The 11,876-nt window shown below is 43.8% G+C and overlaps 1 protein-coding gene across 1 annotated transcript; it reads left to right on the top strand.

The window, feature by feature from the left end:
- The first annotated feature begins 9,327 nt into the window (after positions 1 to 9,327).
- On the top strand, positions 9,328 to 11,433 carry LOC127304239 (uncharacterized). Its single transcript, XM_051334937.1, has one exon. The coding sequence runs from the start codon at positions 9,328 to 9,330 to the stop codon at positions 11,431 to 11,433; it is 2,106 nt and encodes a 701-aa protein (XP_051190897.1).
- Positions 11,434 to 11,876: the final 443 nt, after the last annotated feature.

The raw sequence follows: 11,876 nt of genomic DNA on the forward strand, positions 1-11,876 counted from the left end.
GTTACTAAGTGTCTTATGAATGATCTTATGCTTATGGTTGAGTCACTATATCATATGTGATTGTATTTATATTATAATTGGGATCAAAATGTCAAGAATAAGAATTATACCCCAATTTTGAATGATGATTTTGATTTCACCAAGGTATGATCATATAAGTTTCAAAGTACACATAGTTTATTTTATTCAAATAGTTTGAACTATAATTCGTAATGTAAACGAATTTAGTTTTGCGATATTCCACATATTTAATAAGTTATGATTGCAATAAGAATATGTGGCTTTTATGCACTTAGGTCCTTGGGTTTTGCTATATTTGGTATTTAGTTTTAAAGTGAATTCAATTGTACCTCAAGGTAGTTTCTTAACTTTTAAGTGTTAATAATTTAGAGTTGCATCTTATCTCTTTGATGGTTATATACCTCTCCCAACTCTAGGGTTTAATGATAAGCTTTGGTTGGTGTTGAGTTCAAGAATTTAGTTCAAGAATTACCATGAGGTTCATGGTAAGAATATTTATTTGTTAAAGACATGGAAAAGATAAGTCAAGAATAGTTCTCTCCATTTTATTGTTACTTGATTTCCAATTGAATAGATGTTCTTATGTTATGTCAAGGAATATCATGTTATGATCTTTTATAAGATCAAGCAATTGATCCTTGATTAATATGTTATTGTGTTGGTTTTAATTCCATTTGATCTAACCCCTTAGATCAAATCATATTTTTCCAAAACAAAGTTTTAACATAGTCACATTGAGGTTTATAGCGCTTGACTTGATGAGCTACTTCAATTCCACCAAGGTCAAGTGAAACTTCGCCATCGTGGATCTGTTTTACTTTAAAGCGCGAAAATTCCCCAGATTTTCTATGCATGAATGCAATGCACACATCTGTTTCCTCTATTTTTGTAACCCCAATACCTGGGATATTACAATATGGCGTCCCCAATCAATTTTAACCAGTTCCTAGAGAAATAAAAGCTTAAGAGCAACGGTAGCAACTTCACCGACTGGTTCCGTCATGTGAGGATTTTCCTCGCTGGCGGAAATCTGCAATATGTGCTTGATGCACCGCTAGGTGACCCTCCTGCAGAAACTGAAACCGATGAAGTAAAGAATGTTTACGCGACTCGGAAAACTCGGTACTCTCAAGTTCAGTGTGCCATCATGTGCAGTCTGGAAGCCGATCTTCAAAAACGTTTTGAGCACCACGATCCTCATGAGTTGGTCAATGAGCTGAAAGCTATATTTGAAACTCATGCGACCGTGGAATGCTATGAAGCATCGAAACACTTCTTCAGCTGCATGATGGAAGAAGGCAGCTCCGTTAGTGAGCACATGCTCGCCATGACCGGGCATGCGAAGAAACTCAGTGACTTGGGAATAGTGATTCCTAACAGACTGGGGATTAATCGTGTCCTTCAATCACTGCCACCTAGTTACAAGAACTTTGTGATGAACTACAATATGCAGAACATGAACAAAGAGTTACCTGAACTCTTCGCGATGCTAAAGTCTGCTGAGATTGAGATCAAGAAAGAGCACCAAGTGTTGATGGTCAACAAGACCACCAGTTTCAAGAAACAGGACAAGTCTAAGGGAAAATTCAAGAAGGGTGGCAAGAAAGCTACCACGCCTCCTATGAAACCTAAGAACGACCCTAAGCCTGATGCTGAGTGCTATTACTGCAAGGAGAAGGGACACTGGCAGCGTAATTGCTCCAAGTATCTGGCTGATCTGAAGAGCAACCTTGTCAAGAAGAAGAAGAAATAAGGTATATCTGATATACATGTTATAGATGTTTATCTTACTGGTTCTCGTACTAGTACCTAGGTATTTGATACTGGTTCGGTTTCTCATATTTGTAACTCGAAACAGGAACTAAAGAATAAACGAAGACTACTAAAGGATGAAGTAACGATGCGCGTTGGAAACGGATCCAAAGTCGATGTGATCACTGTCGGCACACTTCCTCTACATCTACCTTTGGGATTAGTTTTAAGCCTAAATAATTGTTATTTTGTACCCGCGTTGAGCATGAACATTATATCTGGATCTTGTTTAATGCAAGACGGTTATTCATTCAAGTATGAGAATATGCTCGAATCATGGTGGAAATTGCGATATAATTTTTTAATGCATAATATATAGGAAAATAGCTAGATCTCTAAATCGATGCATATGAAGCTACATATATATTCTTGGTCATAATCCCCTTATCTAAAGGGGATGGATGCATGGCTTCACGTCGTCGTCGCTTTCATCGTCAGTATCTTCGTCGTCCGAGTAGTAGTACTTCCTGCACATTGTTCCGTCGAACACCTTCACTGTGAGCACATCATCGCCTTCATATTTGAAGTGTACGAAGCAGCCGAAATCCACACCGTGCGCGATGGAGAAATTCTCCCAGCCCTTGTCGAGGTACATCCGGCCTTGACCGTCAAATAGGACCTCCACGGTCCAGAGACGAGGACCACAGTCAGCTGCTCGCATATACACCTTAGCTGGCTCCTGGCCGTCAAGATAGTCCGCAAACTTTTTTGGGAGTGCCTGCAAAGAGATCGAGCGCCGATCGTTTGAAATTAAAGATTTTTTAGAACATGCCCATAATTAATCACATGCATCATATATGTGGGAACGTGTACGTACCTTCTTGACCAAAGGGTCTTCATATACGACGATGAAGAACTCCTCTATGATCAATGGCAGTGTTGATGGTGGTGGTGGCAATGATGATGATCCACCACCCCGGCCGCCCCTTCCCCTTCCCCTTCCGGTCCGCGTCCGAGACGTGGAAGCCATGGCAATGGATCAAATGTATGTGAACGAAGAAGAGGGAGGCAGAACCTATTGACACAAGGGATGGCCGTTGTGGGTGTTTATAAGGGAGAGATGACCGTTGTAGGGGTTTACACAATAAATTAAGGAGGAGGTGACCGTTGTGGGGGTTTACACAATAAATTAAGGAGGACGTGACCGCTGTGGGGGTAGTCATCTAGGTTTTGTGTTTAGTCAAACTTTTTAAACTTTGACCACATATATAGGAAAAATTAGTAGCATTTATGACACTAATTTAGTATCCCGAGATTCGTTTTGAAATGTAGTTTCAAATTATACCAAAATCTCATCATATATGTTGCTACTTTTTTATTTACGGTTGGTCAAAACTTAAAATATTTGACTTAGTACAAAAGCTAAAAGTACACTTATTTGTGGACGGAGGGAGTATATCTCAACAAAAAAGTAATGCGGATTATCTTGACGGAAATGGAACTTCGTGATATAGTTTATCATTTTATCGTGAAAAGTAATGCCTAAAAGAAATGGTAATTCATGATAGTTTATCATTTTACCGTAATGGCTACAAGAAATCGGTGATTGTTCATCATTTTTTGCGTGGAAAGTAATGGCTACAAAATTGGTGATGGTGTATCATTTTTTGCGTGAAAAGTAATGGCTACAACAAATGGGTGATGGTGTATCATTTTTTGCGTGAAAAGTACAAATCGGTGATGGTCTATCATTTTTTGCGTGAAAAATAATGCCTAAAAGAGTTTATAATTTAGCTCGTGAAAAATAATGCAGAAAACCAAACTTTAGCGTACTAGATAACCGCCCTTTAGCATACATAGAGGGTGGAAGCTAACCGCCGACAGAGAGAGAGAGGGTGGTGGCCCCGACCAGAGAGAGATAGGGGTTATCCTGCCCGTTAAATCATACGATCAACGGTCGGCGGGCACGATTCGCGTGACATGGGCTAGACCAATCAGGACAATGTTGGGCGTCTGTGAGAATTTGTGAAGAAAGAGTGCAAAACTGAGTAGTATCAAGAAACCAAGGGCAAGTGAGTAGTAAACAGACTAAGCGATTCAAATATGAGATTTAAAAAATGAAAAATGCGTGTTTTGTACAATGAAACCCATCTTGGACTACCTCAAACTATTTGCAATACACATATACATGAGTGTGAAAATTATGGCCTCGTTTAGACAAAGTATGTTTTGGGGAAAGCTGTTTTGGGTAGGGCTTATTGTGGAAAACCATGCACCTTCATAGCTACTAGGTGATTTGAGAAGTGGCAATTTGTGGTAAAACTTGATTTATCTATGATTTGAGAAGTGGCAATTTGTGGTAAAGACTCCATGAGTAAGTGCCACTCTTTTTTGGAATTTTTTGCACATTAAATAACTCATTTAACTGGTTAATCTGATTTGTTGACTCTCTGTTGACCAGCCACTTGAGGGTAAAACTGAGTATATTGTACTAGCCAGTATTAGCACTCAAGGGGAAAACTGAGCACACAAAAAATGCTAGTATATGACTCAAGGGTATACCTGAGTATATCTAAATTTCCAGGGTTAGACTCGAGGACGCGTGTTGCGGTGCAGAAGTGGAAGACGTGCCATTGTTGACGCGTGTCGCGGTGCAAACGTGCACTAGTGGATGCGTAGGACGCGGGTCGCATTTAGGACGCGTAAGCCCCTCTCTCCCTCCCTCTGCACACAGTACGTCTCATTCTCGCTCACGCACGAAACCACGCCTCTCACGTCCCATCAACTTCTCCAAATCGATGGAAAAACCCCAACCGCCGTACGAGCCCTGCCGGCGATGGAGAAGAAGAATGCGCCGGCGGCCATCGCCCCCGAGCCCGTCGCCTCCAAGCCCGTCGCATCCGAGCCCGTCGCCGCCGAGCCCGTCGCCTCCGAGCCCGTCGCCACCGAGCATGTCGCCTCAGAGCCCGTCGCCACCGAGCCCGTCGCCGCCGAGCCCGGCGCATCCAAGCGCGGCGCCTCCGTGAGCTGGGCCTCTCTCATGGGTGATGGACCACTTCACAAGATCGGCGAATGCTTACTGGCGAATGAGGAGTACGTGGACGCCTACTCTGCTATGAGGCAAGTCTATAGAAATTGGCGCTCAGGTTTACCTAAGCCCGACGTGCACCTGCACAAATGGATCATGGTAGACCACGCCCTTCCACGCGCCGATGAGTTCACCTTCCTCCAACTCGGCACATCCCGCTACGTCACCATAGATCTATCGGAAGTTTCGTGCAAGGTTCAAATTCCTCCAAATTCCTCCATATCTATAGGGTTAATCTATTCTTATTTTCAATCTTAGTGCTGAATGTTATCTTCAGCAATATATTTTAGATACTACTTTGTCGGCTTTTGCCGTGGCGTCATCGTGCTTGCCCAGAAGAACCCGCCACACAAGATACGGCTTCTGAACCCACTCACAAAGGCATCGAACACTATGTTTGAGGCGCAGATGCCATCTGTTTTTCTGGATTCAGTCACTGTAATCAAATCCCCGACTATGGTCTTCGTTTGCTCACATTACCCGAACGAAATTAGTTGGGTCGATGAGAGCACTCCAACTAAGGATATATATGAAGATTGGGGAGATGGAAGTTTTTCGACCGAGAACCATGGTTTGTGTTGCATTACCCCGTTCAATGGTGAACTGTATGCAATAGCTGTGGACAATTTTAAGTCCGGAAGAATAGTGTGCACCAATGTACAGTTGCAGCAGCGCGCGAGCACTGTCAAGATGGAGACACTAATTTCATTTCCACAACTTGGAAATGACAAGTTCTATCTTGTGAAGTCGGATGGTGATCTGCTGCTTGTGTTGTTGGACAACATGCTTTTGGAGGACCAACCATTGGTGTACCGTGTGGACACTCAGAGCCGCTCTCTCCATCCGGTCAGTAACATTGGCAGTCATGCCTTCTTCGTGCATTATATCCGGTGTATCTCCGTCGACACCAGAGTGCACCCGATACTTCGACCTGGCTGCATCTACTACACCGATTTGGGTTATATCAGAGAGTACATTCATGATACAAAGGTCTGGGATGAGTGGCCACGATATGTGGATAGAATGGGAAACTACGGTCTGCGATATGAACACAGGCCATACCGTTTGGAGGATGTATTGGCCGCTCACTGCAGACGGAAGGAGTTCAATGAATATTTCCTTGGGATAATGCACGAATGGGGCGACGAAGAAATATATGAGCAATGAGGAATCTTCTGTTGGTCATACATTGCGTGCGTCTTGTATTTTTTTCAGCTTAGTTTGTCGTGAACATTAACAACGTTATTGGCTGCTTTTGGCTGTTGTATGCAGTTTATGTATTATACTTAGTTTTTCGATTATGCTTCTGTGAATTTATCATATACTAGCTTTTAGATTTGCTGCCATATTGGGCAAAAAATGAGGGCCAAAAGGCAGAAATAGAAGCTTCTCTAGATTTGATACTAATTAGGTGAAAAAAAGACAGAGAAGGAGGTGAAAAACGTACTCTTAAAAGGGAAAATGCCAATTTGGGCCGAGAGAGACAAAACCCAGCTCCTGCTCACGTGCAACCAAACGCTATCTCGTCCTGTCCCACGCGGTCCCTTTCTACCAGACCCACGCGACGCGGGCCCACACGACGCGGCCCCACACGTCAGCACGGAACGGTCAACTAATCGGGAATCCTGTCGTCTGAGCTGCTTCTGGGGGTTTCAACAAGGACTTGGGGAAAACTGATGAAAAACTAAGGAGCTGGGGAAAACTGAGCACAACTAAGGAACCGAGGGCACGAAAATAGAAATCCCTAATGAATTATATTGAAGGTAATGTGAATATCTTCTAGACTATGAGTTGATTTCATGGTAATTCTGACACAATCAGGATGACGATCAAACTAATTTACAATCTTAGAATGAAAATCAAAATAAAACATCTATCTTTGTATTTAGGTGGACTATAGAACCGTAATCTGATGTGAATACCTTTGAAATTATGAGTTGATTTCATATTATTTTTTATACAATAAGGATAATTTGAGGGCCACCCTTCGGAGAAGTTTCAAGATATGTTCATCCGAACTTATATCCTCTATTTGTTCATAAGTCATAACACACCGAGCATACTCTATACTACAATAAAGAAGAGAAAATGAGGGTAGAAAATTCAAAGGTAAAGCAAACCACATACATTAATCACATACACGTAGCAACCTTATACTTAGTTAACCCTGGCTGATTGATCTTCATATTTTTACATAAACACATCCGACAATTGTTTCGGTTGATATTTTATTTCACTACGTCATGTTTATATTGACGCTAATTCTAACTTTATATTTGTGTATAGGTCTAATGCCATTTATAGACTAGCTAACTCACGGATTTGATGTTTTTGAGTTATTCATATCATGTGCTAATGACCATACAATAAGTCATTAATATACTTCATCCATTCCAAAATAAGTGTCATGTAGATACATACGAATATAGACAAATCTACAACACTTATTTAAAAAGGAGAGAGTATAAGTTTATTTTACAAATCACAAATTTATGTTCCGATGGTTATGATATTATATTAATTGTATTATATTTAGGGGCTATAGAATCAAAAATTTGATGTTTCATCCGATAGCATGAATATATATGAAAACTTAAATTTATAAAAAAAATCTTTAAATGGAGTAAATATCGACGGGCAGTCAAACCGGCGATGCTATATGGGGCAGAATGTTGGCCAACTAAAAGACAACACATACAATAAATGAGTGTTGCAGAGATACGCATGCTACCATGGATGTGCGGCCGTGCAAGATAGGACCGAACGAGATAATTCGTGATAGGCTAGGGTTGGTACCGATCGACGAGAAGCTATTCCAACACCGACTAAGGTGGTTTGGGCATATCCAGCGGAAGCCCCCAAAAGCTCTAGTTAATAGTGGAATTACAAAAAAATATGGATGAGACTAGAATGTGTAGAGAACGACCAAAGTTGACTTGGATAGAGGCAGTAAAAAGAGACTTGATGAATTGGAATGTACCTAAAATCTTGCTTTTGATAGGACTGCATGGAGATCGGTGATCCATGTACCGGAATCTTAGATTACTCACTTTTTTCATCTCGTTCTTGTTTTTGACTTCTTTTTCATTTCTGTTGAATTTCATATCTAGCCTACCCCAATTTACTTAGAAAAAAAAAAGTTTTAATGTTGTTGTTGTTGTTGGAGTAAAGATCGCCCACACATTTGAGAGGATCACTATGCTAGCTACCATAAAAGAGATTTAGGATTAACATATAGTGACATAGCCCTCGTCTGTTCATGTGTACCTTTTAGATACGATACATCAGAATGTCAATACAACGTATTTTTTTCCCAAACTAGAATAAGTTTGTCTTCCGTGACCAAAGCCATCGTGTGAGGCAGTCAAGGAAACGGTCTCCACAAGCGCAGCTTCTTCGTTTAATCAAGCTCACCATCTTTTGCAAAGTTGTCTTCTAGAGAAATAAAATGATTGCGGAGCTTTCGAAGGCTCATTGGCCATAGAAGCATATAGGTTTGGTGTACAGGATTAATTACTTCCACGAACTTAGAGGGTAGTTGCTCAGTGTCAACTGAAGGTGTAGCTAGTACAGCCGGGCAGCAGCCACTTGGGTACTTTTGTTTTAAGGATGCCACTAGGACAGTTTCTCAGTTGGCTTGGCTTAGACTAGTCATAGTGGGAAGTAACATAGAGTAGTAACATGGTGCATGTTACTACCCTATGTTACTACCTTCATAGTGGATAGTTAGAGCAAGTATAATAAGTCCTAGTCAGCTGGCTATAAGGGTTAAAATAATATATTCATGCTTAGTTGGAGGAGAGAGAGGAGGAGAGAGAAGAGGAGTGGGCTCTCATGCAAGAGCCAGCTCTAGCACGTGCTCCTAGGCACTTTGTGAGAGTGAAATGTGGGCCATCCATTGATAAAGTAGTACATGATTATAGCTCACTATTATACATGTTGGCTCTATGTTAGCTACAAATGACATGGCACATGGCTTGTAGCCAGCAGCTGGCTATACTATTAAACTTGCTCTTACTTATATGTGGTATCATGCATGCTATATTTATTAGATTGTAGACTCATCTTGTCTTGAGAAGTGTGATGTTATGGTAACATAGCTAGTTACCATCTCCCTCTCTTTCTTCATTTATTATCATGCCATGTCACCATAATGCTTTGGGGTGTGTGATGTTACTTGCTATGTTACTCCCACTATGAGTAGTCTTATGCAGTACGGAGTAGTGAGTACGGAGTAGACTATATCCTCTCGGATTGATAATTCCGTTCCGGTTTGAGTTGACGCGCGGGACCAATCAGGACGAGGATCCATCACGGTGCAGACCGCACGACCAGGGTAATCTCTTTGTTGCAGGCTATAAAAAGCGTAGCAAGGATAGTGCAGAAGGCAACACAAAACCGGATAGCAAGGAAGGAAGACCTAGAGCTAGCCTACTATAACTTGGATCAGAGAGTGTGAAGAAACCATGGCTGCCGATGATGTAGCTTTGGCCCCTGGTCCCTCCCGCGCTCACCACCCAGAAGGCACTCTCGAGCTAGTGTACATAACAGTCCTCATCTCCTTGGGAGTGCTCGCCATGTTCCTCCTGCATGTGCTGGGTTCCCTACGGCGGGGGTCGAGCCACAAGCTCCTCCACGCCGTTGTACTGGGAACTTACACGCTCTCATACTCATTGGTGAGCTACACCCTCGGGCTCATGCAAGAGTCGCAGTACTACTTCCACGAGTTTGCGGTGTGGGCGGTGTGCCTGCTCATGCTCCTCGGCGGCACCGACAATCTCATGGCGTGCAGGCTCGACGACGTCGACAACTGGAAGAGCTTCCACGTGAAGCACCTCTTCAAGGGAGTAGTGGTGGTAATTATTCTCGTGCTCTATGGGGGGGACGTGCCTGAATTCCAGAAGCCGCTCTGGGCCATCTTAGTTGTGAATGTCCTCCAGTCATGCGTGCGGATCAAGTCCATGAGGATGGCGAGCAAGTCTAACCTTCTATCCGAGAACGTGAAGCCGATCGTCGACCACATGAAGCTCGACCGCAACAACACGGAGTACGATCCCGTAACCATGAAAGGATACAAGTACATCGTCAGTGGCGAGCATGTGGAAAAAAACAATGGCGAGCAACCTGGGAAGATCACCACCGTGGACCAGATCTGGGGGTGCAAGGGGAGCCTGTTATCCTCCAAGTCAGAGAGAGGCATGAAACTCAAGGACATCTGCCTCTCCATGGCTCTATCCAAGATGCTCAACCGGCGGTTCGCCGGCTTCGAGCTAGCTGAGGTGAAGGCGAACCGTCAGAAAACACATAACTTTGTGTTTGATGGCCTACTGCTTGCTGGGGACAAAAAGGACAAGTATGAGCGGGCATTCCGGGTCATCGAGGTAGAGCTCGGTTTTGTGTATGACCTGTACTACACCAGGTATCCTTTCCTCTACCAGAAGATACGCCACTTGGCACTCTGCCTTCCGGTGGCCATGGTTAGCTTCTGCTCGTGGCTCACCTATGAGCTCTACAAGAAACACAAGAAAGATGCTGACGACATCCCTATGACCGCCACTCTGTGCTTGATGGCTGTTGTTACATTCTTGGAGGCACTCCAGCTGTACCTGCACATGGCCTCAGATTGGTTCAAGGTAGCGTTGATCCGGGGATACGTCACCAGGCGTGATGATGTGGTAAAAACTGGCCATTGCGTGCATATGATCATCGGCCTTTTGTTGGGATTGAAGGCACTCCGGCCATGGGAAAACAAGCTCGGGCAGTACTCTCTCCTCGACAAGTACGACAGCAGACGATACACAAGCAGTTGTGTTCATTATATGACACTCTTCCTGGTTGACAGGGCCAGGAAGGGGCGCAAGAGAGGGAATCCTGTTAAGCTGTCAAAACAAGTGAAGGAAGCAGTCATTGGTTCCCTCGTCAGCAGCAAAGGCCACCTGAGAGATGGGGCAAGTTCACTAGAGAAGCATGGCGTCGACGAGAAGCTATCTTGGGCCTGCAAGTTGCCCACGGTTGCCGAAACCATACTGGTATGGCACGTCGCTACAACCATGTGCAAGCACGAATGTGATGATGCATCTGCACTGGCCGAAGTCCCAGATAGCAATGTGGTCGACACGGCCTCCAGCTTGTCACAGTACTGTGCATACCTCGTGGCTTTCGCGCCGGACCTCCTGCCGGGTCACAGCTTTGACTCCGCGTCCATACTCGATAAATCCATCGAAGATGCACGCAGATTGTTAGATTTCAAAGGCACCAGGTCGACCATGGAGCAAAAGTGTGCTAAACTGAAGAGCATCGCCAACAGCAGCAATCTGGACATCGTCGTCGTCCAGGGCGCTCTGCTTGCGAGCCAGCTGACAGAAGAGATCAGAAACAAGAAGCCGCAGTGGGAATTTCTCTCAGATTTCTGGGCAGAGATGATGCTCTACGTCGCGCCGTGTGACGACGCACAGGCCCGGGCGCACCTGGAGGCCCTGGCAAGAGGAGGAGAATTCATCACGCACCTGTGGGCGCTGCTCACACACGCCGGCGTGCTGAAGCCTGCCCCGACTGGGTCAGAGGCCGTCTGATCAATCCAAGCCTTCCCTCTTCCTCCTGGAACTTCGATAGATTTGGATCGAGTTTAGATAGGTGGAAACTAGTTGGTTTTTGTGACTTCTTCTTTCCATTCTGTTTGGCCTTGGCCTTGTGAGTTGTAAGAGTGCATATTTGTATTGGTTCTTCTCCTATCTATTAAAAAAAAGATGTACATTCTCGCGTGTTTCTGGAAAAAGAAAACCACTGCATATGCATATGCCTCGTCGGATACAAGTGGAACCAACCCATACCCCTTAACCCCTAGGTATACAGCCTCCCACCACTTGTAAGCTCACCACAAAAGTTTCAACCAAGAGTGTCATTACAAGTTTTAGTGGCGACCCCTCCTCTAGTCATGTTGTGTGAACGTCACGTCAGATTGTCAATATAAGTTTATCTTTCTCGGACTAGAGTGTCCTTACAAGTCAATGTCAGT

Source organism: Lolium perenne, chromosome 5, assembly GCF_019359855.2.
Source record: "Lolium perenne isolate Kyuss_39 chromosome 5, Kyuss_2.0, whole genome shotgun sequence".
Classification (NCBI taxonomy): Eukaryota; Viridiplantae; Streptophyta; class Magnoliopsida; order Poales; family Poaceae; genus Lolium; species Lolium perenne.